This window comes from Anolis carolinensis, chromosome 2 (assembly GCF_035594765.1).
Source record: "Anolis carolinensis isolate JA03-04 chromosome 2, rAnoCar3.1.pri, whole genome shotgun sequence".
Classification (NCBI taxonomy): Eukaryota; Metazoa; Chordata; class Lepidosauria; order Squamata; family Dactyloidae; genus Anolis; species Anolis carolinensis.
The window spans coordinates 157,658,554-157,685,952 of NC_085842.1; the positions used below are offsets into that span (position 1 = coordinate 157,658,554).

General features: G+C 41.0%; 1 protein-coding gene across 1 annotated transcript in view; it reads left to right on the plus strand.

The window, feature by feature from the left end:
- The first annotated feature begins 2,229 nt into the window (after positions 1 to 2,229).
- The window catches only part of cs (citrate synthase), a 34,662-nt gene continuing 9,492 nt past the window's right edge, over positions 2,230 to 27,399 (plus strand). The window contains exons 1-6 of the mRNA XM_008104001.3: positions 2,230 to 2,489; positions 23,165 to 23,212; positions 23,800 to 23,907; positions 26,278 to 26,343; positions 26,444 to 26,575; positions 26,833 to 27,021. Of these exons, the coding sequence (XP_008102208.1) occupies positions 2,436 to 2,489; positions 23,165 to 23,212; positions 23,800 to 23,907; positions 26,278 to 26,343; positions 26,444 to 26,575; positions 26,833 to 27,021 (597 nt within the window). The 5' untranslated portion in view covers positions 2,230 to 2,435. The remainder of the gene's footprint in view (positions 2,490 to 23,164; positions 23,213 to 23,799; positions 23,908 to 26,277; positions 26,344 to 26,443; positions 26,576 to 26,832; positions 27,022 to 27,399) is intronic.

The following is a 27,399-nucleotide window of genomic DNA, read 5'->3' on the forward strand; positions in this document are numbered from 1 at the left end:
TTAAAGTGCTGGTCTCTATTTAAGGCTATAAATAGCCAAGGACCAGGATAACCTGAGGGCAGCTTCTTTCCATGTTCAGGGATTTCACCTCTACTCTCAGAATCACACTGATATCCATTGAAGCTGCGGATAACATACCTTGGAAGAAAAATAAACTTTCAGGGCAAGATTGACTGCAACCGTCCAGATGTTTGAATTGCAACTCCATAATTCTTCACTTTTGGTTATGCTGGCTGGGGTGAAAACTGAATTAAACTATGTGGCAGTCATAGCTGCCATCTTGTTAGAGAAGTAAAATATTACTTTCAAAATAGTTATTTGTTTTCTCTTTAAGACAAGCTGAAATGGGATGACTACCCTCCCACCTCACTCCACCAAGTACAGAAAGTTTACCAAAAAAATCCCTTCCATACAGAAAAAGTGTTTCCACAACTGTCCCAAAAGAGACAGGAGTGAATGAAAATGCCATTTGGACAAGGAATGCTGCTACAATGACCTGCTTTTGGTTCATGCTGGGGACTCTGTACTCTTATCACACATTTGCTGCATGAGGGCCATCAGGACACTGACTAACAGCAGGATATGTGTTTGAGGCTTGGCAGCGAACGCAGCATGGGAAGGCAGCGGCCCAAATGGCAGTAGACAGAGTTCAGTGGTGTGACACTGTCTGCCCAGCTCATAGAATATCGTTCATTCTATAGTAATTCCCTCAGGCAGGAAGCAGCCAGGCTTTGAATTTACAAGGCCATTAAATGTTAATCGAGGTGATCAGTTGCAACATTCACACTTGCCTCAAACAGATGAGTTCTTTCTCCCAACCTGGACTTTCCAGATATATAAACTCCACTTGCCTAGTTTCCAACAGACCTCACAACTCTGAGGGTACCTGCCATAGATATGGGTGAAACATCAGGAGAGAATGCTTCTGGAACATGGTCACACAGTCCAGAAAACACAGCAACCCAATAATTTTTGTGTTGTCACTCTCTTACCACATTTTTAGTTCTGCTATACCGGGCTGGTCCGGGGTGGGGGGGTGGGGGTGGGGATCCAGCATAATGTCGATATTAACATAGTGCCCAGTGCTGTTCCAAGCTACTGCAGTGCTAATGGGCATGTTTTGTATTCCCTTTTATAAAGTAGACCTGTCTCAAGACTTATGCTGCTGTGAGGAAAGGAAAGAAAGAAGGTAATGTTCACTTGAAGCAAAGCAGAACAGAGGGGGGGGACATTGTCTTACTTCAAATTTGATCATGAGATTATATGCTTCAGGGCACCACATACCTACAGGGTTCAGGGCAGGTTGCATGTCACATACAGCTCTCTAGTGTTTTGTGTGAAATCGTTAGCCCAAACTACCTTAACTGGCAGGCAGGCTAAGAAAGTGGCACGGGGACCTGGCCTGGCGAAGGAGCAAGCAAGCAAGCAAGGGCCTTTGCCACCTCCTTCACTCGCCCGCCCACCGTCCCTTGCTCACTTACCCAGCTGGGTTCCGGCAGCACCGGGACCCGATGGGGTGAGTGAGAGCGAGAGGGGGAGGACATCTGCCTCGGATAATACGGAGTGTCGGATAAGCGGAACTCAGATAAGCGGGACTTTACTGTACTAGGCACATAGACGACTGGGCGACTTGGAAGGCGCTGAAAAGACTGCGCTCTGGCACCACGAGATGCAGAGCCAACCTTAAGAAATGGGGCTACAAAGTGCAGTCCACAACATGCCAGTGTGGAGAAAAGCAAACCACAGATCACTTACTACAATGCAGTCTGAGCCCTGCCACATGCACTATGCAGAACCTTCTTACAGCAACACCAGAGGCACTCTAAGTGACCAGCTACTGGTCAAAGGATAAGAAGTATAATAATGCCATTATTTTTTTACTTTGTCTTTCCAAATACAATACAACTGTGCCCTCGGTTCGCTTCTGACACTATAAATAAATAAATATACTAGGATGAAGAATTGCTATTAAAGAGAGAAAAAAATGCCTTTATCGGAATGTCACTCCCAGAATCCCCCAGGCAGCTATGGAATGCGAGCAACTCCCTGAGTGGAGAGCTCTCAGGCACCTAAATTAGACGCCTAACTCCCCCGTGAGACCACGCCCTTCCAGTTCCCGCCCGGCCACGCCCCTCGCCCCACCGCACCCAATGGCGTGACCCCTCTTCCGCCAGGGGAAGGGGCGGGACTATTCAGATGAACCCGAGCGGCTCGGTGAGTGATTGGGGCCTTCGAGCCGCGCTCCGCCTCGCGTTGCCGACGCTGCGAGGACTGTATCCGGCGCCGTCCGCTCTTTTCTCCCCCTCCCCCAGTCGCTGCTGCTCTTTTCAACCTTGGTCTTCGCAGCCTGCTTCCTTCCCCCTCTCCTTTCTCTTGAGGCGGCCGCTGGTCTCTCCCTTCCTCCGCCGCCGCGTCCGCGCCAGTCGCTGCTCGCCATGACCTTGTTGACTGCAAGCAGTAGGGCGGCCGCGCGCCTCTTGGGAGCCAAGGTGATGACGCCCCCCCTTTCCCCCATATTGGTCTTTCCCTGTCACCCCCTCGATTGCCTTTCTTAGAAGGGAATGGAACAGGCCGCTCTTAAAGGGGCCGCGCCCATTGGCGAGCTTGGGCTCAGATTCTCTTAAAGGGGTGGGCGTTTAGGGTAGGGTTCCCCTCAGGTTTTTAGGGAGCCTGATAGTGTTGTGTCTTGCGTAGGATTATGTCGCTTTGGGCACAGCTTCTCAGTTTGGCGGGGGGAGCTCTTTGCAGTGGATGGGTCGAGCCAGACGGGTACACGCGTATTGTACGTGTGAACATGGCCGTGTCCTTGGGTTGGCCCTGTCTTCCCTGTGCTACCCATGTTTCTTCTCCTATAATCATTTAAATTGCCTTTTCTAATTCCCCTTTGCCTGTCTTTCCCAAGTGAAATTTTGCAGAAAGAGGAACCATTCCTAAGGGCGTGTCTATACTGCAGCATTAACGCAGTCTGAGATCACCTTGACTGTCATCGCTCTAAACCATGGGCAAACCTTGACTGCCATGGCTCTGCCATGGGCAAACTTAGGCCCTCCAGGTGTTTTGGACTTCTACCGGCTGTTAGGAATTGTGGGAGTTGGAGTCCAAAACACCTGGAGCGCCCAAGTTTGCTGATGCCTGCTCTAGACTGTGGAATCGTGGAATTTATAGTTTAATAGCTGCTGGTGCTAGATATGTTTTAATCATGTGAAAGATTTATAATTGATACATATATGTCTTAATAGTTTTATAATACTGTGTTTTACAGCCATTATTATTGTCTGAATCTGGCATTGAATTATTACCATAGTTTGTAAGCTGCCCTGAGTCCCCCTTCCTGGGTGACAAGGGTGGGGTATAAGTACAGTAAATAAATAATGATAAATAAATAAGGCCCCACCACTCTTTGGCAGAGAAGGCCAAAAACCTTGTAAACCAATAATCTTCATCAATCCATGGCGTTGAGGCATGGCAGTTAAAGTGGTGTTAATGTGCATTAATTGTACAATGTATATGCAGCCTACTGCCTCTCCCACACAGTCATGTAAACCAGAATATCAAGGCAGAAAATCCCACATTTTCTGCTTTGAACTGGGATATATGGCAGTGTGGACTCAGATAACCCAGTTCAAAGCAGATATTGTGGGATTTTCTGCCTTGATATTCTGGTTTACATGACTTGTGTGGAAGGGCCCTAAGTTTGGTTTTTTGGAATGCTGACCAAAAGAAAGGAGCGGGTGGGAGCTGTGGCCTTTGTCAGACTTCAGAAGCCAGGGCATATGCTTCTCTTGCCACCCATTGCAACCAGGGCCCTGTTTTGTGGGTGTTTAGGAAGTTTGGGGTTCCTGGGGTGGCTAGGCCTTGGCAGGGGCACACTGACCTCTTTTCCTCTTGACCTCTAAATGGGAAGGCCCTGTCTTCCTCTGGGAGGATCAGTTTATATATAATACAGAGAGACAAGTTTGGTATTTAGGGAAAGGTGCATCCTGGGTATCTGGTTCCTTTTTTTAGCCTCTGATTGAAGCAGCTAAACTCTTGCCTTGGTGGAAACAGTCGGTGGGACTTTGCTTCCTTTTTGCTTTTCTTTCGAGTCTCTTCTGTTACTGCCCAGCCTGGTCTCTTGAGGAAGAGGTATGGTGCCTTTATAGTAGGGTGCTATAGTAGGATGACCTCTCTTTCCATGCTACAGAGGTGGGAAGAGGCTTTGGCTGCATCTACATTGTAGAAATAATGTAGTTTGATGCCACTTTCGCTTCCATGTCTCAATGCTGTTGAATCATAGTTGTAATGGAGCTGTAGTGGTGCAATGTGTTAAATCCTTTTGCTGGCTGAACTGCTGACCTGAAGGTTGGGTTGCTGACCTGAAGGTTGCTGGTTCAAATCCATGAGATGAGGTGAGCTCCCATCTGTCAGCTCTAGCTTCTGGGGACATGAGAGAAGCCTCCCAGGTAACACATCCGGGTGTCCTCTGGGTCATGTCTCTGTAGATGGCCAATTCTCTCACATCAGAAGCGACTTGCAGTATGTTCTCAAGTCTCTTCTGACACGATAAAAAAGGTGCTGTAGTTTTGTGATTGACCACAACTCTTCGGAGGAGAAGATAAAGGACTTTGTAAAACTTCAACTCCAATGATTCCATAATATTGAGCCATGGCAGTAAAAGTGCTGTCAAACTGTGTTGATTTGACAGTGTAGATGCACCCATTGTTCAGCCTGTGCTGCTTCCTCCATAGTTTATGGAGTGGGAATGGGGTGTTTCATCACATTAGGCTAGCTACTAGGATTTCCAAAAGTGGAAGTGGTCATAAAAATCACTTGAGACGCAAAATCTGTGCAAATCTGCATCCCAGGGCGATGAAACACTGTGGGGTAAAACCGGCCTCCAAGGATGTTGCTGTGTCGCCTGACCTGCTTGTAAAATAGCTTCCTCTTCCTTATCTTTCTCTCTTAACTGCAGGCTGGCAGTATTGAAATTGGGGAATGTGTCAGAGGCATTTAACTCCACCTACCCCATGCCCTGCAGCAAGTAGCATCAGTTGTGGGAAGCATGTTCACTAAAATGGAGATTCTCCTGTTTCTGTTTTGGCCCTTGTGATTTGTGAATGGCTCTCTGTCTGCCTCCTGCTGAACATTCAGCTGCTACTTTGCTGCTATCTTGCTGGGAAATCTGCCCATGACCTCTCTATAGGGCAAAGGGCCTCATGACAATTTTATTTGGACTCCAGACTCATGAAAGCTTCATATCGATTGCAAATGCCGGGTCCCAAAAGTGTTTATTTCTAGCTTATTTGCCTTTCCCCATTTCTGCTGTGCCACTTCTGTCTCTGACAGATAGTGTTTATTCATTTGGATGGGGAAGTTAAAATTAGGACATACTTAGCTTGTGTCTGTAACAAAAGCCAGATGAGCTAGACATCTAGTGACCCAAGTAAGCTGTTCAGGGTTTTGCTTCTAATCACCTCTCAAGCACCCTCCCCTTTCCTTTAACATTACTGTCTTTTTTTCCTTTCTGCATTAAAAATGGATTCTTAATGTGCTGCCTGTTCTTGTCTCTTTTAGGACTAATTGCATTTCTGATGCCCCTAATTCTATTATGAGGGGTGTTTGGGGATTTTCAGCCTTTTCTTTGTTGTTGTCTGCCTTGGACCTGAGACTTGGATTTATGGTAACTGTCCTTGGATTTCCTTGGCAAGTGAGGGGCAAGTTACTCTATGGCTTAGCTTCTTATGAGGGAAAGAGAGAGTGTAATTTGCTCAAGGACAGCCACTGAACCTTCTTGGAAGAATAAGGATTCAAATCATGATCTCCCAGAGTATTAGTCCAACATTCACATCACTATATCATGACGCTGGATCCCCTTTTCGTGTGATTGTGAAGAAAATAACTCTTGTGGGTAGTTTACTGCTCTTGGGCTTTATGTGGTATATTTATTTATCGTGTTAGAAGTGAATTGACGATACTGTTATAATGTATTTAAAAACACAAACAAAGTTAAAAACTTGGCATTATACTAGATTTTTTTTTTACCAGTAGCTGGCCGCTTGGAGTGCCTCTGATGTCACTGTGAGAAGGTCCTCCATTGTGCATGTGGCAGGGCTCAGGTTGCAGTGTAGTAAGTAGTAAGTGGTATAAATTGATATACTTAAGAGTCCAGGAAATCCATTTAGTTTGCTCAAATTTGAAGTGGTGATCTGCCAAAGGGTCTTCTTGTGTGTGTGTCTGGCTATAATCTCACTCATTCAGCATTACGTATTTTCCTTTTTTGACAGGTATTTTGTTGTAGCAGTATCTACTCAAATTACAGGAACAAGGAGGATTGGCTCTAGTTAGGCCTTTAGATGAACAGGAGGATTTGCCAGGCCTGTTCTTCCAGAACCTTTGATAGTGTTTCTGAGCCACTTGGAAATACTCATTCAGTTTGTGAACTGTGTCCACTGACAATCTGTTCAGCAGCAGAAGAAATGCTACTAGCGGAACAGATTTTGCAGCCATCCTGATGTAGTGGAGATCAGAGTTTGAGGTCCCACTCAGCCATGAAACCCACTGGGTGACCTTGGTCAAGCTACACACTCTTAGCTTCAAAGAAAGGCAATTGCAAACCTCAGTTGAATAAATCTTGCCAAGAAACCCCTGGGACATGTTCTCCTTAGGGTCACCGTAGGTTGGAAATGACTTGAATAAACACAAGAATAAAACTCTGTTTCAGAGGATTCTCCAGCCCACAACGTAGATGGGATGGAGTGGACATCATTAGGGTTGCAGAGGGAGGAGTGGAAAAGCAATTCCTTGATAGCTCACCTCTGCTCTTGAAGTATTAGATGTAGCTTAGTTCCATGTGTGTTTACATGATCATATGAATGCCTTGACAAGTATGAAAGAGTGACTCTGCTTGGTACTGTATTTCTTCAATTTTAAGGTCCCGTTTCATCACAGCCACTCCAGTGACAAGAACAGTCAGCCTTACTTTTCTGTTCTTGTATTGTTGTAGCTTGTTCCTTCATACAACTCAGAGAAACGTTGGACATGATAATTGAAAAAAGACATACATTTTGTGTAGTGTCAGACTTCAGTATTGAATGCTTATCATTAAGCATAACAACGTACAATTGGTATATTCAAAATTGTGCGTGGTTTTTAAAGAACTTGCCAGTGTCAAGAGGTTTTATTCAATTTTTAATCTGGTCATTGTCAGAAATAAGGATTCATTTATTTGGTTGATGGAGGCAGGTGTAGTCATTGTGATCTTCCTGCTGTGTTCTCATGTTCACAAAGATTTATAATATCTTGCAACCCATTGCCCTGGTTGCAAGACCGGTCTCTACTTACCAGGCTTTTGAATTACAGGTGAAATAAGCAAAAATGAGTGGGGTGTAAGCTTCTGTTCCCTGAAGCAATAATGGAGGAGGTAAGCACTTACTTACCTAGGGTTTACTTAAGATCATCTTCCTGATCTTGTGATCATAGCCTCTGCTGTAAAGAGTGTGGGAGAAGCTGTTAGTGTACTTGGATAGCATCTACAGCTAAGTCTACCTCTTGAGCAATCATATACATATATGATTCAGAGATCCACCCAGTCTCATTCAGTACTTTATGGGTGTACACCCACCATTTGGAGTGAGATGGTTGAAATTGCAGCTTTGCAATTTTCTCCCACAAATTTGGGTTATTACTCTTCCATTAACAATCCAGGCTTCACTGTTTTTTACAAGAAAAAAGGGTGAATTTTGAGTTAATACTATTGGTCTGCGGCTCAAAACAGGTAACACAAATTTCTTTATTACTCCTCACCTGTGGACATTTTTTCTGTGTGGTTTGTTTAGCTCCTAGGAGCCAGTATTTGAAAGGGGAAATCAGTCAGGAATCAACCAAGTAGGTTTGTGAGCACATGCTGCAGCATAATCTCATAGTGGTCTCTCCAGCTGTTTGACTCTGGAGTTCAACATGAAACAGGTTTGACTGCTGCTTTATTTATTGTAAACTTCAAGGCACAGTGGTATCTGTGTTCTGTGACTGTGGCAGACCTTGGCTGGAAGATCAAAGGTATGCTTTTACTAGGCCAAATAAGGATCTTCACTATTGGTATAGCATTGTTTCTTCCAACAAACTAACAAAAATCAGACCTTCACTGTAACTCAAACTAACAAAATTGCTCTGGAGATCCTTCTATATTTATGGCATTTCTATATTGTGTATCTTTAATTCTCTAAGATGCCTTTTATGTCTATATCAAAAAAGTGGAGTAAAAAATAATAAACCCAAAGTAAACAAAACTACACAGTTTTGTAAAACTCATATCTCTTTCCATGGTGTGAAAGTGAAAAGTTTCTGCATATTCTATTTAAATATCAACATGTAGTCAAAATGTATTGTCACAGCCAGGTAAGATTGACTTCAAGCAAGTTGAGATTTGTGGGACACAACTGATTGCTTTGATTTTGTATTTTTAGGAGACTCTTCCTGTTGATTGATAGTTGCCCTGTTAGATGTTATAGGAACCTTTTACAGAATTTGTGTCTGATTTCATCTTGGATCAAACAGGTTTGTAATCTGGATCTGCTGAAATCTTCATTTAGTGGGACTGCTGTTGCCAATGACACTAAAGGTATCTTAGGATAAGCACAGTCATGGCATAAGCAGTAGAATGTTGTTTGATTTGGCATCCTTTAAATGAAAGGCAGCTCCACATTAGCACTGTAGGAAAGTGCTATGATGAGAGAATTGTGCAGCAGTGAAACTCCAAGGTGACTCCTCTGACTCATGGGGGTTCCTCCTGTGGAGAGTTAACAGTCTTGTTGAAATGTGCCTAGTAAAGTGGCCAGTGACTGAATTGCACCATCTGGATGTCGATAACAGGGTTGAAATGACATGGAAATGTTTCATTGGCCTTGTCACTGTAACTGTGCTTACTGTTGACTGAAGAGATTCATGTGATCCTAAACATTAAGATTTGCTAATAAGAGCAGGGCTAGGAATCAGGACATTTTCCACATCTTTTTGGACTGCAGCTCTTCACCACTAGCTATGCTGGTTAAGGCTGCTGGGATTAGCAGTCCAATCACACCTGGAAGACTACATGATTCCCGCTCTTCAGAATTTTTTCCAAGTAATCTGGCATGATATGACTGCGTTTATGCATATATGTGTAGCTTCAAGTCACTTGTTGATTTATGACGACCTCATGAATTTTGCAGGGTTTTCTTAGGAAAGGAGTACCTAGAAGTGATTTTGCCAGTTCCTTCCTCTGAAATATAGCCTACAGTACTTGGTGTTTGCTTGCAGTCTCCCATCCAGACAGTAGCCAGGGCTGATCCTTTTTATCTTCCAAGATCAGGTGAAACTGGCACCCCCTAAGGTATTTAGCCCAGGTTGACCTGAGGAAATAACCTAAGTAGGGGAGTTTGTCTGCACTTTATGGGTTTGAGAAGAAGGTAACCAAAAGGTTAGGTTGCAGAGGTTAGATGCACACTCTGTGTCACAGCATTTCCATTTGCTTGTACCTTAAACAGATTTGTCTTTGAATCTCTTAAGTGGATTTGACTCCTGCTGGTAGGTTAATACAGAAAGGCAACATTATCTTTGATCATGTCTTTACCTGCTATCTTTCTTGCAAGGGCAAGGTGTGACATTTATTTACACTGTTATTCTAGCTTCTTTTAGGAATTGCATGCCAAGAGGGTACTAGGGCTCCTAAAATGTATTTAATTCTGATATTACGAAAACAGAGCTCCTGATGAGCCTTCTGCCTTATTAGAAGCCTTCTGTGTAAAACCTAGGAAAGCTATTTTTTCTTGGACTACATACAACTTCGTGGATGTTCAGTGAAGGACAGAGGACTAGTCAGGGAAGGGAGATACTAAACGTAAACGATTGGCAGTAGATGTTGCCAGTCAGTGCAGAGTGACAGTTTAATACTTAGACGCTGCAGTATAATTTGCTGTACTTCCATATGTGGTTGGCTGCAACAGCCAGTGTTGTTATTTGGGGTTTTTCACTCTGGTGATTCTAAGGAGGGAGCACACTTCACGAAGCTTCCTGGAAGGGAAAAGGAAGACTGGGACCAGTTGCCTTTGCCAAAGGGAATGCTGGTCATTGCAGAAGATGCCTAGGAATATGTGTCACTCATACAGTCCTGTTCTTGGCCTTCTGCAGTTCAGCAACTGCAGATATTAATGCACTCGGACTAAAAGAAAAGGTGATAATTGGCATGATGGTTTTGCGCCCATGTGATGATGTTTTTAATCAGTCTGTGTACTGTACAGGTGTCCCCTGTAATTTGATCTTTATTCTGTGTTTTTAAGGGGCTCTGAGGAGGCAGTGGTCACTGCTAACCTTGTCGAGGCCTGAATTTTCATCTCCCTAGCTGATTAGCAAACCCAATGTAACCCAGACACTCCTTACTGTATTCCTCAGCTGGCCTCTTCAGTTTAAAGGTAGTTTGTGCTCTCTTTTTATACACATCCTTTTAAACATTCTTTTATTAGGATTTTTAAATACTGCATAAAGAATATTAACTATGTAAAAGTAACTGCAGTTTCTGATTTGCCAGATCAGCAGATTTCATCCATGACTTTACAGCAGTGTTCTCAACCTGTGGGTCCCCTGGTGTTTTGGCCTACAACTCACAGAAATCCCAGCCAGTATGCCAGCTTATTAGGATTTCTGGGTGTTGAAGGCAAAAATATCTGGGGACCCACAGGTTGAGAACCACTGCTTTACAGAATACCCTCAAAAATACAATGAAGGTCCCATACCATTTGCCAAAAAAAAAAAAGGGGGGGGGGAGACAATGTTGATTTTAAGAATGTGATACATTTCTTTTCTCAAAAAACTGGAGGAGTGATCTATAATGCAGGCTCCATTTCCCTTTTATCAACTGATAGATTTCTTTAATTTGCTTCAAGGACAGAGTTTGCATCTTTATAATTCTAAAGCACTGTGCCAATACCTCAAAGGGTAAGAATACGTCATACATAAGAATAGATACCTTTCCATAAAAATATTTTGGAATGTTTCTTGACGTTTGTTCTTCAGTGTGCACAGCATCCTTTAAAAATTATTTTAAAACTCCACTGGATGGGTATGGGTGTATTTGCATCTGTTGACATCTGTGGTGGTCATTTGGTATAAATTCTGTCTTGATAAGACAAATGAGAAATGCTTCGTACCCATTGTGCTGTTTTTGTCCTTCCAGATTTGAGGGAAAATTGAGCCTTTATTACTAAATTCTTTCATCTAAAATCTGCTGATAGGTTTGTCTCAACTATGTAATATGCTGACATTACATAGCGCCGGGCTGTGGCGCAGCTGTTGAGCAGCTGCCTTAAATCACTCTGACCATGAGGTCATGAGTTCGAGGCCAGCCCGTGGCGGGGTGAGCACCCGTCAATTAAAAATAAAAAATAGCCCCTGCTCGTTGCTGACCTAGCAACCCGAAAGATAGTTGCATCTATCAAGTAGGAGATAAGGTACCACTAAAAGTGGGGAGGCAAGATTAACTAATTTACGACCTGGAATGAGGAAGTGCCGTCAGTGTGGATGATGAAGCAGCTGCTCCCCCCTGTGGCCAGAATCGAACATCCCCTCAGAAGAACGTTAACTTGCCTCTGTGTGTGTCTCTCAGTCTCTGTTTGATGTGTTTATGGGCATTGAATGTTTGCCCTTTGTGTGTTATAATGTGATCCGCCCTGAGTCCCCTTCGGGGTGAGAAGGGCGGAATATAAATACTGTAAATAAATAAATAATAGTCACTATGTTTTTATCTGAGGAAAATACGTTTTTAATATTGTATGCCATCTGGTAATAACGGGCACCTTGGAAGTGTTCGTAAGAAATTAATTTAGTAAGCAATCACTGACATCCCCTTCTATAGTATAAGTAAGTACATGCCTTGGGCAATGAAGAGGAAGAAGCAGGTTTCCAGAACACATAGGCAATTTTTAAGACAGGAGGAAACAACCTATTTGGTGGTGAAGCTCATGTTTCTTCCAGTGCTTTCAAACAGCATTCAAAATGGATACCTAGTACAGTTAAGTGATTGCTTGAGGAGTTGGGACAGAGATTTAATACCATGGAAAGGAAACATTTTGGACTGCAATTCCCAGAATCCCCCCCTTTGATATGACCATAGTCGTACTCCTTGTGATCTAGCAATCAGTGGGAGAAATCCTGAAGAGAGGTTCCCTGCTTTGCGTCTAAATTATCTATGATTTACATTAGCAGCCAGACTTTGTTCTTAATAATTGTACCAGTGGGCAATATGTGTAATGGTAGAATAGGTCTGTGACAAATATGTGGCATAGCGTGAACTGTTCTTGTTCAATGCAGTTTTTGGTTCAAGTAACAATTCTACAGGTCCAGCTTCTGGTATATTGGAAAAGCAAATGTGAAACAGGTACAATTAATTGGAAAAGCTTTGAAGTCAGAGTTGGGTCTGTTGCTACATGCATGCATACACATTTAATGCTGGGCTTTTTCTGCTTCCATTGTAGAAAATCCTGAAAGTAAATACAGCTGGAAGTCATTTCCTGCATTTGAAACTATCTGAATATTTATCTATGTCGCTGGCTCCCAGGAATCTTTCCTCCACTGCCCTATTTGTGATTTTTGTGGTGCTTTTTCAGTATGAGGATAGTATGTATTCTCTCTTATTTTTTTATTTAAAAAGGAGTAGTCACGTCAATGAATGTATTGGGGCTTGAATCCTCCATTTCTAGTCCAAAGCCTAGTTTTTTGTCTTGAATACTTTGGAGAAACACTAGAAAGAACAGAAAGAGGCTACTCCAGTGTGTGGGACTTTTGTTCTACTTGTAGGGAGGTTGGCTGCCTTTACAGCAGAGTTTTCAGAACTGTGTGTCAGGACACACTTGGTGTTTTAGCTGCGGTCTGTATGTGTGCCATGCAAATACAATGAGAAATGACAAAAATCATGGAAACGTGATTATTTTATTAATCATATTTTTGTAAAAATATATAAATGAAAAGTCTTAATGAGGTGTGTTTTGTCTCCATATATTTTGTTATTACAATTTGTGTATGTGTTTGAATCTCTTATAAGGGATTGGCCTAACCTCCAGTTTGCTAGTAAAACTCAATTGCTGTGCTGCAAGATGATGCATATCTAAAAGTGTCTTACCAACATAAAATGTTTGGAAAGCTCTGATTTACAAAATGGGGTGGCAAAGTGGGAGGAACCGTTAGCCTTTAGTTGCTATTCCTTGTGGTCATTGTCCAGGCTGCTTGAGGCTGCCAGGCCTGCAGGTGCCCTTAAAGCTGTATGGGTGCTGTGGGTTGAAGTGCTTTGGTCTCCCAGACACACATGTTCCCCCATGTTTTGAACACTCTTTTCCAGCAAGATTGCGTATGTAGGTCAACTTGCTGAATCTTAGTAGAGCACACTCAGTGGGATTCATACATATTGATTTATAATCCCATGGTTGGTTCAGAGGACCTAACAATTTAGGCTCAAGTGTCATCTTTGCCTTCTCTTTCAAACTTAAATATATTACTCCTGTGTGTTATACTTCAGGTTTACACATTCAGTTTATTTCAGCCTGCTAGGAATTGAAAAAAGAAAAAAAGAGCAAATGAACAGGAGATGGAGAAAGCATTTATACAGAGTGCTGTGTGTTATATAGTAGGTGTATTAGATTGAGGGGGGAAATCATAAACTGCTCCCTTTCAAATGTTTTCAGTAAGCACATATAGTGGCTCATTAACCAAACTCAATTTGTTTGCACAGTGGCTTTCTTATGCCACAATTTATCTCAAGCCAAAGATTGAAGCACTTCAGAGGAAGACAAAGCCATCAGAGTAGATGAGAGAGAGAAGGAGGGAGGGAGAGCAAAACAAGAAAAAAAAGAAAGAAAAGAAAAAAGAGACCATAATGTACTTGAGGAGATGTCTTGTGGTACAAACAGGCTTCTGTAACTGTGTCACACAGTGTACCCTCTCTTTTACTGTTCTAGTATTGGACTTAGCTCTGTGTTGTTGTCTGGCTTCCAGCGGCTGGCATGGTCTTTTTTATTGTCTAGTATTCCTAAGCCTCTGAAATGAATTTCTGCTGACACATGGAGTGCCTCCTCTATTCCTGTCTCTCTTCAAATGTGTAAATGTTTGTTGTGGGTTTATTTATGAGGTCTCTAAAAATGGAATGACTGCTAAGTTGGTTACACTTTGACTAGACATTTTCTTTTAGGTAAGCAATACAGTAGAGTCTCACTTATCCAACATAAACGGGCCGGCAGAACGTTGGATAAGCGAATATGTTGGATAATAAGGAGAGATTAAGAAAAAGCCTATTAAACATCAAAATAGGTTATGATTTTACAAATTAAGCACCAAAACATCATGTTATACAACAAATTTGACAGAAAAAGTAGTTCATTACACATTAATGCTATGTAGTAATTACTGTATTTACGAATTTAGCACCAAAATATCACAATGCATTGAAAACATTGACTACAAAAATGTGTTGGATAATCCAGAACGTTGGATAAGTGAGACTCTACTGTACCTTGTGTGTGTGTGTGAAAGTGGTGGAAAGTAGAAACATTTTGTAGGACTGGTCCTCCTTAAAAAACAAACAAACTAGCATCTAGCCAAGAATTTGTACATGTGCATAGGTCTGTATCCAACACATGTGATTGCTCTAGGTCCATATTAGCCTTGGGAAGATTAGGTGAAAAAAGAAGTAATGTGAAAAGTACCCAGGCTTCCTGACCCACTAAAGACATCAGAATAATATCATGTTAACGTAAAATTTACTTGCCATATTTTGTAATTTGGTGGCTAATAAAAAGTTATTTTCAGGATTTGGATGGAAACTTGGTGTGGAGCCTGTTTGGACCCTCATAGTGGGTGGCATGGAATGGCCTTGAGAGACTTTGGTACCATACAGTCTCTCTTGTACTATGAAACACGCTTTTAATAGGGCAGCTTCACCTTTCTCTTGTGATAAGTTTACTTGCATGGAGAGTTAGTTTAAATGGTTTTGCCAAATCTGTCTGTAATAATTGACTTTATAAATTGCTTTTATGTGGTTGCTAATTATGGCTGTAACAGTGATTGTAATGATCAGGGGTATGGGGAGAAATATGAGGATAAGAAAATAATTTAGAAAGAAGGAATCTTCTGTCTATCTCACAATAGACAGTCATCCTGTGCTGCTGTCTCGCTGTAATGTAATAAATGCTGCTAGATCTCAGTGCCTTGTATTGTGGCCAGTGCAACCACTTAGCAGAATGGCTGGAGAACTGTTTGCAAAGGTAGCTTCGTGAAAGAGCCATATTTCAATTGAACACCATTTGGAATCTTAACATGGTCCTTTAAAAAGCTCTTGAGATTAGCTTTGACTTGGTGCTCCTGACTCCTAATAAAACTGCATTAGTGGATCTAATAAAGGGATGAGCAACTTTTGCAGATCAGGGAAGGTCATTTTACTTCCCTTCAACTTTATGGTAGATATACAGAGTTGCCTGTAATTGTGCTTAAGTTTGACAGGAAGAAAAGCAGTGCTGCTTCCACTTGAAAGAAAACAAATTAGTTAAAGCACGTAGCTCTTTGTACACCATCTGCTGAAGTATCAATGTTTCTGGGGCTGCAAATGTACTGGCTAACAATGCTGAATTAGCTCTGTAAAAGGGCATCTGTAGGTTCCTAATTCAGAAATCTATGCTAGCCCACCTGCTCCAATATCTGTGCATACTGATATTACCTTTGTGTCAATATTAGAGGCAGTTTTAACTTGTCCTGGTCTTCCAAGTTAATGGCTATTTACAAGTCTCCTAGAGTTCAGCTTCTTAATGGGAGAGTTTTATTGGATACACAGATAGCAAATCCTGAAGTGCTTCTTAAAAATTAATTTGGTACACTGAATTGCTCCCAGAGAGGAAATTACACTATATTAGTGCTAGTGTAGAACTGTAGATCAAATTACTACCATCCCACTTAGACACCTACCTAGCTGTTATTCTAAAATAATTGAAACTTGTTTGATCCTCCAAATAGCATATTCTGAAAACAGCTCAGATATCTGCCTGCAAATAAGGTATGTGATGACCGTTTTTAGTGTATCTTCCACTGAATATTTGTGTGTCTTCCAAGCTCTTTCTGAAGTTCAGAGGAGAGAAGAAAAACTTGTTGCCTAGATACTGCTCTGGAAGCACACCACTTGTTCTAAGGCATCCTCTGTTTGCTTTGAACATTGACCGAGTTTTTGATTATTTACTCTGGGAATAAAGCCATTTCCTTTCCCAAGCGGAAGCTAAGCCGTATTGCAGCCTTTGTTGATACAATCTCAGTTGTTGGATTCTGTAGTAGTCCTAAGTCAGAACCTGGAATATTAGTCTGGGGTGCATCATATGCCAGTAACAACATGCCTGCTGTCCTCTTCCCCTCACATAGATGTACTGTGCCTTCAAATAATTTCTGAGTTATGGTGGTCCTAAGATAAACCTTTTTATAGCATTTCTGGGGCTTAGTTGTTGCTGGATTGATCTATCTGTCCATTCCATAATAGTCCCATTGTTGTTGTCTTGCCATTTTATACCGCACTTTATTGTACAATTGTGAAATTTCCTTTTCCCATTTCGTAACACTCTGCATTTCGCCTGGGATCTACGAATTAGTCTCCTGTTTTTAACATTGTATCCTGCTTGTTGATTTTAATGATTGTTTTTATTGATGTTGGTGTTTTTTACTGGGATAATTGTTTTATTGCTTTGTTACTGTTATTTGTTTGTTTTATCGGGCCAGGCCCCATGTAAGCCGCCCCGAGTCACTTCGGGGAGATGGGGCGGGGTATAAAAATAAAGTTGTTGTTATTATTATTATTATTATTATTATTATTATTATTATTACAAGACTGTATGACTTGCTGGTGGATTTCTATGGCTGAGCAGGAATATGAATCCTGCATTACTTAGACTGATTTTGGAAAAGCTGAGATCGCACTCCCTACTAATCTTCCAAGAGACCCAGGACTGTTTGTTAATGGGATTAGCTACTAGCAATCTATATGGCAGAGTATCTGTTTCCTGTTTTACATGTTCAACCAAGTAGTTTGGTTTCAGTATGGGCAACCCAGGAGTGGAATCATGTTTACATACACTGCTCAGAAGGAGTTACAAGGATGAGTGCTGAAGAGGCAAGCAGGGAAAGGAAGATATCCTGAATCTATACCTACCTCCAGAACTTGAAGGAGGATCTGCTCACCAGGACTAGCCTCTTGAAATTTGACTGGGTCCTAATCTGCATTGCTAGCCCGTGCGCTTTGGGGGACAGGGGCCTGCATATTCTCTGGTTCTACAGGTGCGTGGAAACTTCTCTTCCAGGAGCAGCAGCCATCATAGTTGGTAGCTGCTGAGGAACTGAACTGAACCTGCACCCCTTGTCCTGGCAGCAGATATCTGACTTAAAGAATCGAGAAATCTGACTTAAAGAATCGAGAAGCAAATACGAAATTTCATAGAATCTCTGATCAGTGGTAGATGAACTTGGGTACTTTACTGGGACATTTGTATTAGTGCCATGAAGCCCACCAACCAGAGCTTGGTGCAAAACATGTACACTTAGAATTAAATGTTTTATGAGGCTGAAATTTGTTTCTGAATTCACTCTGTCCTATAAACTGGGTATACCTCCAAACTCATTTGCACACACCTATGCCTCATTCGTGCTAACTTTCTTCATTTCTGTATATAGTATGTTATAATTTTGGACAGTGGGGAAAGGGGAACATAATGTTGCTACTATTGCTAAATAATTGCTGATGTTAAATAATCCCTGCTCATCTATTGTATGTCACTAATGTTATAGTTATGTTCAGTGTATCTGCTTCCCAACCTTTGCCACAATCGTCATGAGTAATGCTTTCATTTTTTACTATGACTCTGCTTGCTTGTTTGTGTTCACTGAACAGATACCAGCAGACCTTCTCGATTATACCAATTGGGTTTAAGAACCCTTTTTCTTGATGAGATATTCTCGTATTTTTATGAATGTCTACCTCAAATCACCTTTATTGCTAACAAATCATAGTTATCAGAGATAGAGGTGGGCTGGTTCTTGTAACTTGAAATTCTCGGTCAAACCCCTTTGGTTTATTTCCTGTGGAACCACGCCTTGATTTTCCTACTGCCTTAAACACATTCTGAAACCTGTTTAGTCTCACGTAGTATTTTGCCCTTCCATCGCAAAAATGTCAGAACTGGAGAACAAACTTTTATTTGAGGTGACTGGTTTGTTATTCTGTACAGCAGAAAACAGGAGAGATACTAGCTTTTTCAGTGATGTTTTAAGTATGGCAGAACTGTCAGATTAGTTGATATTCTAAGAGGCACCATGTTATATGTTCAGAACAATCTGCTTCTGTCCCTCCGGGATTGATAATAAAAAAGGCAGATAAACAGTACATGCTAAAACCTTTGAATCAGATGGAATGCCAGTTTCCAGTCTCTCTTTTTTTTCTTTGTAACTGAGTTTTTTGAAGTCTCCCTTCTCTCTTTTGTTTCTGTCTTCCTATGTATGGGTATCAGAGAGTCCCATTCCTCCATCTGGTCTTCTTCTGAAGCACTTTGCATTAGAACAGTGACAGTGATTTCTGATTATCATGATGGGTTTCAATCTGTACTTTAAAGCAGCTGTTGAAGGATGCTAAGCCCTATCTCTGACATACTTCTGCATGTAGGTCATTTAAAGTTACAGCTGAAATCTGGAGCAGAATAATTACTCCTTTGACATTGGTGTCACCAGACACCATGAGAGAGGTTTTAACTTGGAATCTTACTTCATGATCTGTTACATATGTTTAATGTTTAAAGAGAGAATTCTAGCATTTGAGTGGTAGTAAATTCCTCTCTGGGTTTTCAAAGTGCATGTGCATGTATATGATTGTTTGTCTAATGCAGGCATGGGTAAACTTTGGCTCTCCAGCTGTTTTAGACTTCAGCTCCCACAATTCCTAACAGCCGATACGGAGTTGAAGTACAAAACACCTGGAGGGCCAAAGTTTACCCATGCCTGGTCTAATATATATGCACCCATCCCTTGAGATGCTTTCCTTGAGATGCTCCAAATAGAGGTATATGTATATAGTTTGATGGGCCATTGCTTATTCCATGTGCAGGCTACATGGGGACAAGATGAAGTGCATTTGAGGGCAGGAGAGCTGTATGGACATGTCTCTCTCTCTATAAAGGGAGATGGACTGCAATGAATCTCAAGTGTTCCAGTCCAATATGGACTAATTCTCATTCTTTTATGGCTTTCTGTCTAATTGCTTTTTCTGTTTATGAGGGAGTGGGAAGGAAACAGTGAAAAAGAAACTTGACTTTTCCAGAACAAATTAAGGCACAATACAAAAGAAAAAGAATATAATACAATGGGGAACAATTTCCAATTGTGCACTCTATGTTGTATCAAGAGTTGTCAGTTCAATGAAGGAAATTCCATTGGGTTGATGACAGAGTAGAAGCCCTCTTGATTCTGTCATAATAAAAAGAATGTGGATCAAGGTTTCCTTAGATAATCTCATCCAGTGGAAGAATACATGGGTTCCAAGAATATAGCTACTGAATTTTGCATTTATCAAAGTATAGATTTTCCTGACCTTAAAATACACAGCCCCCCCCACCCCCCACCCCCCCACACACAATCTTGATGCCTTGGTTTTTAGGCCTGTTCCTGGGGCACTGATTCAGAAAATTGTATTTGATAAAACACATCAGAGATGGCTGATATGGGCAAGGAGGGTGAAGAACAATATGTGACATATGTTCTGTATCTCAAAAACTAGAATTGATAGGGGAAAAGTGGTGCCATTTTTGGAATCAGCAGGCCAAATATACCCAGAAAAAGACTTAACATTTGAGGCGCCAAAGTGTGTGTTGTCCAGTGTTATTAATCCATGTCGGTGGTCTGCTGGCAATAGTATAGCACCTTTTTAACACCCCCATAACTCAAATATTCTGCAAAATACAGCAGTTTTGCTTCACTTTCAATTACTCCAAAACGTAGACTGAAATTGAAACCAGCCCACTGGGAAATGATACATTGGTGAAAATTGGCCCCACTGCAGTTGCCCACATTTACCTTTAAATTGTGCTTATCTGGAATAATTCAAGTTTGTATGGAATGTAGCTAAGAGTTTTTTCAATCCAAGAAGCAGGCTCAGGTTATCAATTCCATATTTATATGACACATTTAGGTTTAGAGGATCTAGGAAGGCCTGGCCCACAAATACTTCCGTAAAACCTTGAATATTGAATCCATGGATTAGGAGGTCATAGTATATACCAAAAACAACCTGGAAAATTTAAATATTGAATTATCAAGACCTAAGCGCTACAGGTATTTGGTTACTCCTGTGAAGTGTGAAAATTAAACAGTACCTGTTTATTTTTCTGTAGCATGCATTTTTCTTGACCTGTAGGAACCCACAGATGATACACAGGTCTGGTTATGCTCTGTGAATATTTTTGAGTTGGACAGATACTGGGATGGATTTCCAAAAGTATCTGTTCATGCTTTGGACAATTGAGGCTTTGTTGTCGTATCTTTGGTAATAGATTAATGATTTCTGTTGGCTCCTTTGTACGATGTTTGTCATAACTCTGTTGTCGTCTGATTAAATCAAGCTTGTCCAACCTGTGGCCCAATATAAAATGATAAACTAAAGCATAATGAGTTTTTTTACAAAAGACTCAATCATGAACTCCGTAAACAACAACAGAACGGGATGGAATAATCAGAATATGTTACGTCTACAAATATTGGAGTATTATCCGAAATTCACATAATAGTTGCAAACAGTCCGGCCAGAAGACCTGCACAATTATTTTAAAAGACCCTCCAAACGGGGTGGTACATAATTAGGACTCTTTTTTGCTTATCTGTGGTGGCAGATACCACAAAAATTACGTGTTTTTGGATTTTTTTGCTCATCGATTATTGTTAGCATTATGGTGGCCCAAGACAATTCTTTTTTCATTGTGGACCAGGGAAGCCAAAAGGTTGGATATGCCTGATTTACATTTTGCCCATTCAGATAACGGTTTCTGTGCCTCTCAACACAAGAATGGAATGAAACTGCAGCTCTGTCATTCTGGTGTTGACCCTCGTCAGTTTGCAAAGTATCCAATGCTGCTAAACCAGCAGTATTGCTGGACTGTGAAACTGTAACACACTGTGCTTTTCCCTTGTGAGAGAAACTCGTGGCGCTTGACCAAAACTCTTGGCAGTCTGATGCTAGGCCTCTACAACATTAGTAGCAGGATCTGTAGAGGTGAAAACAGAATTGTACACAAGGAAAATGTGTGTGTTAGTGAGGAGAGTACCTTGAGTGGGACAAAGTATTACTTGTTTTCTGTGGCTGAGGAGTGGTCAATTTGTGGCCACCCAGGTGTTACTAGACTGCAATTCTCATGAGTTCTAGACAGCACAGACAAAGATAAGATAACAGATTTTCCATCTCTGCTGTAGTAAAACAGGGCTGGGCGGCATTTGATCTTCAAGTTGTTTTGGATTTTATTTCTCAAAAGCCTGGTCAGCAAAGGAAACGTTTCAAGCATATATACAGTAAGGCTTTTGTAGCCATGAAACCCATATCTGCAGTTTCACTAAATGTGAATGGTCCTTTTAAAAATTTGCTAGGTCTTCCATATTCTGCGGTATGCTTGCCCTACATGTTACCGTAGAGTTGCATCGGAGGAGCTAGGCAATTTCTATAAAATTGCTCTCTAGCTATCTCTAGATCTTGCAACTCCAAGGTATGCTGAGAAGGGAAGTGAGCTAATTCAATGGCATTTAATTGTATCCACAGTTTCAGATAATCATGGTTCAGCTGGGAATATATCCCCCACAGATACAAGGATTTTGCTGTAGAAACATTGGAAACGTTCCCTACTTTAATATAAATATAATATTGCTGCAACATAATACTGCTGGTTTGCTTTTAGTTTCATAGATGTACAACAGAAAAAGCTGAATTTGGTTACTTAGAGCAGGGCTTCTAAAACATTTTTCCACTCGCAACCCCTTTTCGCCTGAGGCATTTTACATGACCCCGGGTATATAGGTAAATAACATTGATAAACAAACCATAAATTTACTGATGATTAATGTCAAATGAGAGTGAGAATTAATGTGTTGTGAGTTGCATGGGGGAGTGGGACATGGATCTTTAAAGAGGTAAACTTCATCAGAATTTTGAAGTCATGGAGATTTTTTTTTTTCAAAGTCTAGGTTTTGCAAGAAAAAAACAATTGAGGAGAATTGAAATAAATGCCATACTTTATTCCTTTTCATACTTTTTTTACTGTTTTGGCAATGTAAAATGCTTAATTCATAATTTAACAAGTGAATAAAACAAGAATATTTGGCATATTTCTTAAGTTTAAAAATAGAAAAGCCTAAATGTAATACAAACAAAATTGTAAATATATCCCGTAGAAGAAAAAGAGTTGCAAACTGTTGCATACTATGCTACCTTCAACTCATGTACTTTTGTTATCAGAGAATCAAGAGAAAATGAAAATAGTAAACACAAATTCTAATTGTGGTATTTGATAATGAAAGGAAGTCTATTTTGACAGAAATTGTGATAGTCTTAAAGGCTAGGCAAGCAAACATGCGTCGGTATAATAGAACTAGTATTAAAAATACAAATCTCAGTGATTTGTCAACATAAATGACAGGCCTTCCTCATAATCCACTAAGTGCAAAATGCCTTTTAGATTTGAGTTACATTTTATTTGCCTCTAAGTTGCCAAAGAGTTATCATTCTATTCAGTAGACAGTCTGCCATACAAATATTGAGTCAGTAAAACATCTTTAAAAACATTTCATAGATTCTGGAAAGGAAGCTGTTTCATCGATGTTTTTGTCTGTGTTCCCCAAATTTCCAGATTTTTCCATTTAAATGATAAAGCAGTTGTCTTAGGGCACTGGTTCTCAACCTGTAAATCCCCAGGTGTATTGGCCTACAACTCCCAGCAATTCCAGCCAGTTTACCAGTTGTTGGGATTTCTGGGAGTTCAAGGCCAAAATTATCTGGGGACCCACAGGTTGAGAACCATTATCTTATTGGGTGGGATATATGTGACTGGGCTTTCCGCCTTAAATTTTGTTACCGTAAAGCAAATATTTACACACCTCCTCTTTTTCCTTACAGAACTCATCATGCATCATTTTTGCTGCAAGACATGCCAGCGCTTCCACGGTAAGCTATAATGATTAGATAATAAAGATCTGATTACATTTTTGTTGTGCTGCGAAATTAATAATAGCTCAACATCAGTAAAAACTGGATCACAGACTCATCTGATATTAAATTGGAAACCTGCTATTAATAATATTAGTAAATAGTACTTATGGAAGAGCTGGCATCTACTATACAAGATAACTGTAATGGCTGGCTGGGACTGAGCTTGATTTCAACATGGTTTCTTTTCATTGATTTTGTCAATAACAGTGGGGAGTTCATACCTCCTCCATAGTAACCTATGGAAAGATGCTTAAGTTGAATGGTAAAGTTATCATTTTCTTAAACTGCCAACTTATATGAGAGAGATTTCATATCAACCATGAAAATCATACTTTGGGGTAAAATAATATGCAGTGTGTTTATTTGTCCTGCTAAAAACAGTTACATTAAGCCACTATCTCATTTTGCTAAAAAAGAAGATAGAATCCAGCCTATTTGGTTTTCTTCCCTCTTTCTTTTGCCCCCTTGCTTTCTTGGTTATGTTCACATGGTGGTTCAATTGTAATTTTGTCGAAGGTCTGACTGGATTGTTTTGTTTTCAGAATTTGAAAGACGTTCTTGCAAACATGATCCCCAAAGAGCAAGCAAGACTGAAAAGCTTCAGACAACAATATGGGAGCACAGTTATTGGTCAAATCACTGTGGATATGGTGAGTTTTACAGGCATGGCTTTAGAATATGTGAGTATGTAAAGATCCTAGTGGTTGTTGCTTGTAAATTAAGTTGTTGTGACCAGACTAAAGTTGTAAAGAAGCCACTATGTTGTGCTCCCTCTGTTTATTTTCTTGTAAATACTTGTAGGCAGATTTGGAGGTTTTTGTCATCTGACTAAATCCCTCAAGTGAAGTGGTGAAAGATGGCCTAGGAGACCTACAGTTATTTCAGATGAGACCTGAGACTTGTATTGAGGCATTGTTTTTGGCTTATTCCTGGCAGTTCTCCATTCAGAGACACCTCTGTGCTCTATCCCACAGATAGCCCTCATGGCTGCTATAAAATGAAACATTCGTATGAAATCTAGACAAGGGATCACAAAGAACTAGGATGATTAAAGTATTTGTGACACTAAAGTTCAGCTAACAAAAATAAGGCCATGACAAGAGGACATGGTTCAGTGCCAGATGGCAAGATAGCCATCAGAACACTAGCATCTCAAGTGAAAACTGTCAAAGAGGTGAGAGTAGAAATGACCTCTGCCAGGAAATTTGAGAGCCGCTGTTAGCTGGAGTAGACAGTATTATTGGATTCTATGAATTATTTGTCTGTTCCATGTATAAATGTTCTTAAGCTTTATTAGTTGCGAATGTACCTGACTTCACATGGGTTGGAATTGCCTTTGGTTTGATACACCAAAATTCTGTTATGGTAAGTTATGGCTATGTTGTACCATTTCTGTGCCACAAGGAGAAAGGGACAGGTACCACCTTATAATAGCCCCTTGAAGCCGCTATTGTTCCTGGGTTCAGTTAGTTGCAACAGTTTGCCTTAGTTAAGGAAGTCTGGTGCTTAGTGACTGAAATTGCTGGAGGGTTTAAAATACAGGCATGCTTAAATTAGTTATTTAGTGTGTTTTAAAAATCAAATAGCCCCAAAGTGCACGCTCCTAGGGTCTTCCTCATATACATTGTTAGTTTTAGGCATCTTATTTTCATAATTTCTGGACTACTGCTCTGTACATCCTTTTTATTAGTATAGATCAGGATTGGGGAAAGTGTGGCCTGCATACAGACTGCTTGAGCGTAATTTATCCAGCTCCTAAAATCCCCAATTTCATGTTTGTAGTAGTGTTTAGAAGGAGTTTCACATAAATACTATGATTAAAGCTCCAAGGTGTGTGAAAATGTGCAAAAGATTCCACACATTTTTATTGAGATGTAGCTAAAAGGGGGTGCAGTCTTACACATAAGAGCGGTTGGAGGGGGGAAATTGCCTCCCAGCCCTCATGAGACCAAAGCCGACTTTTATTTAAGAGATTTGTCTCTGTTTCTCCTGCTTGCTGTCTTGAGTCCTGAAGGGAGTGTCAAGGAATAAAGCTTTCTTTTTGCTTTATTTCCAGAGAGGGCTTTGGAACAATTTGGTGACATAAGATGCTGAAACTGAGGGACAGGATGTGAGGCAGATGGTCATTGATGTGTGAATGATTCAAGTTGTTGCAAATGTTGTGGTGTAATAGAGCTTTGAGTGGTACAAAAAATCCCTATCTTTGTGTTGCATTCTCTGACTTGTCTACTATTTCTGACTTCACAGAGTGTGTATAATAAAGAGAGGACGTGTGTGTAGATGTGACTCCAGAGCAGGAGAAATATGCATGTGAAAGATAAATTTATATAAATTGTATGCAGGATATCATGGCACATGCTTTCATAGGCATAAGATAGTTACTTTGGATTTAGTACAGTCATTACAATATCTGGGTCAAACTGAGTTTCTTACCCTGGTGTCTGGCATTCCAACAGATAAAATGTTTCACATACTCATTGAAACTTTCATTCACTTTGCCCCAGTTATGGGAAATAAGAGAATAATGTAATGTTAGCTGCCAATTTCCGAGATGTTAAAGAAGCATATAAAAGCTCAGTTCGGCAGCTGCTCCCATCTTTCTCTTTAGGGCAAAAACGGTTTGTTTGTAGGTCTGAGGGGGCTCATTCTCTCCCCTAAATAATAAGGAAGACCATATATTATGCGGGAGGGTGGATATACATCTCTCTGCTCTACATCTTCATCAGTTGATCATCAACGTAGTCAGTAAAATCTTATTTTGCAATAATGGCCACTTCTGGTATTAGATGTTGTAGATCTACTGGATGGACAATCATTAAATTAGTATTACCAGATCCAAGTGGGAAGCTTATCATATGGGCATAACACGTATCTGAGGGGAGCAAAATGTGTGAGAATAGGCACATGTTGCCTGCAGTCTATGTAGCAAGGCTGGTTCTACTTTGTCCATTTGAGATGGCTTGTGTGTTGTCATAGAGGCAATTGTTTTCACTTACTTAACTAGTTCCCTTTCTCTTCAGCTCTATGGTGGCATGAGAGGCATGAAAGGGCTAATATACGAGACCTCAGTTTTGGACCCTGATGAGGTAAGTCACTCCAGACTTTCTAGGAAAACACATTGAATAAATAATTTAACAGACTTGTCTGTGAGATGTAATTCCTCCCCACACTTCTTCGTGGTTTTAGGGCATCCGTTTCCGTGGCTACAGCATTCCCGAGTGCCAGAAGCTGTTGCCCAAAGCCCCAGGAGGCGCAGAACCTCTTCCTGAAGGACTGTTCTGGTTGCTGGTGACAGGAGAAATCCCCTCACAAGAACAGGTAAGGAGACAAAAGAGTCCCTTGAATCCTCACTACATACCAGGGATGGATGGGAAGCTGCAGCTTGTATTTTCTGACGTTGCATTTCATTTAAATGGTCTTTTGAATAATTATGCAGCATGTTTCTGTATCCCAGAACAAATGGGGAGAAAGCATTGGTTGTGTGTGTGGAGCTGAAGAAGATAACAGAGAGCATGGAAGACTTGCTCTATTCCTTTTTAGTTACAATGGCAGAGCAATGTACTTTCTTTGTGCAGGTGAGCTGGCTGTCTCGAGAGTGGGCCAAGAGGGCAGCCCTGCCTTCCCATGTGGTGACCATGCTGGACAATTTCCCCACCAATCTTCACCCCATGTCACAACTCAGTGCCGCTGTCACCGCCCTCAACAGTGAGAGTACTTTTGCCCGCGCCTACTCCGAGGGAATCAGTCGGACCAAGTACTGGGAGGTAAGTGTGGCATGGAAGGTCAGCAGGTGGTATACAACTTTCCCTTTTCTATCAAGGCTGGACAATTCTGGACCAGTGGCCATTTCCCACCCTCACTGTGGGTTGTACAAGGAAGGAACTGGAGGGCAACTTCCAAGTCTTTGAAAAATGGCTGGTGGGGTTGTGATTGTGTTTTGCTAAGACAAAATCATTTTGGGGGAGGGACTTGTTTTAGAAAGTGAATTGTGTCTCCTAGAAGTGCAAATCTCCCCTTTCTTGTAGCAAGAAACCGATGTTGTGGGGGGGGAGATGTACAGCTCATTGTCATGTTTTTGCCATCCATTTTTAACAAATCTACACAAGGATTAAGTGAAAAAGTGGACTATTCTGCATATGCAT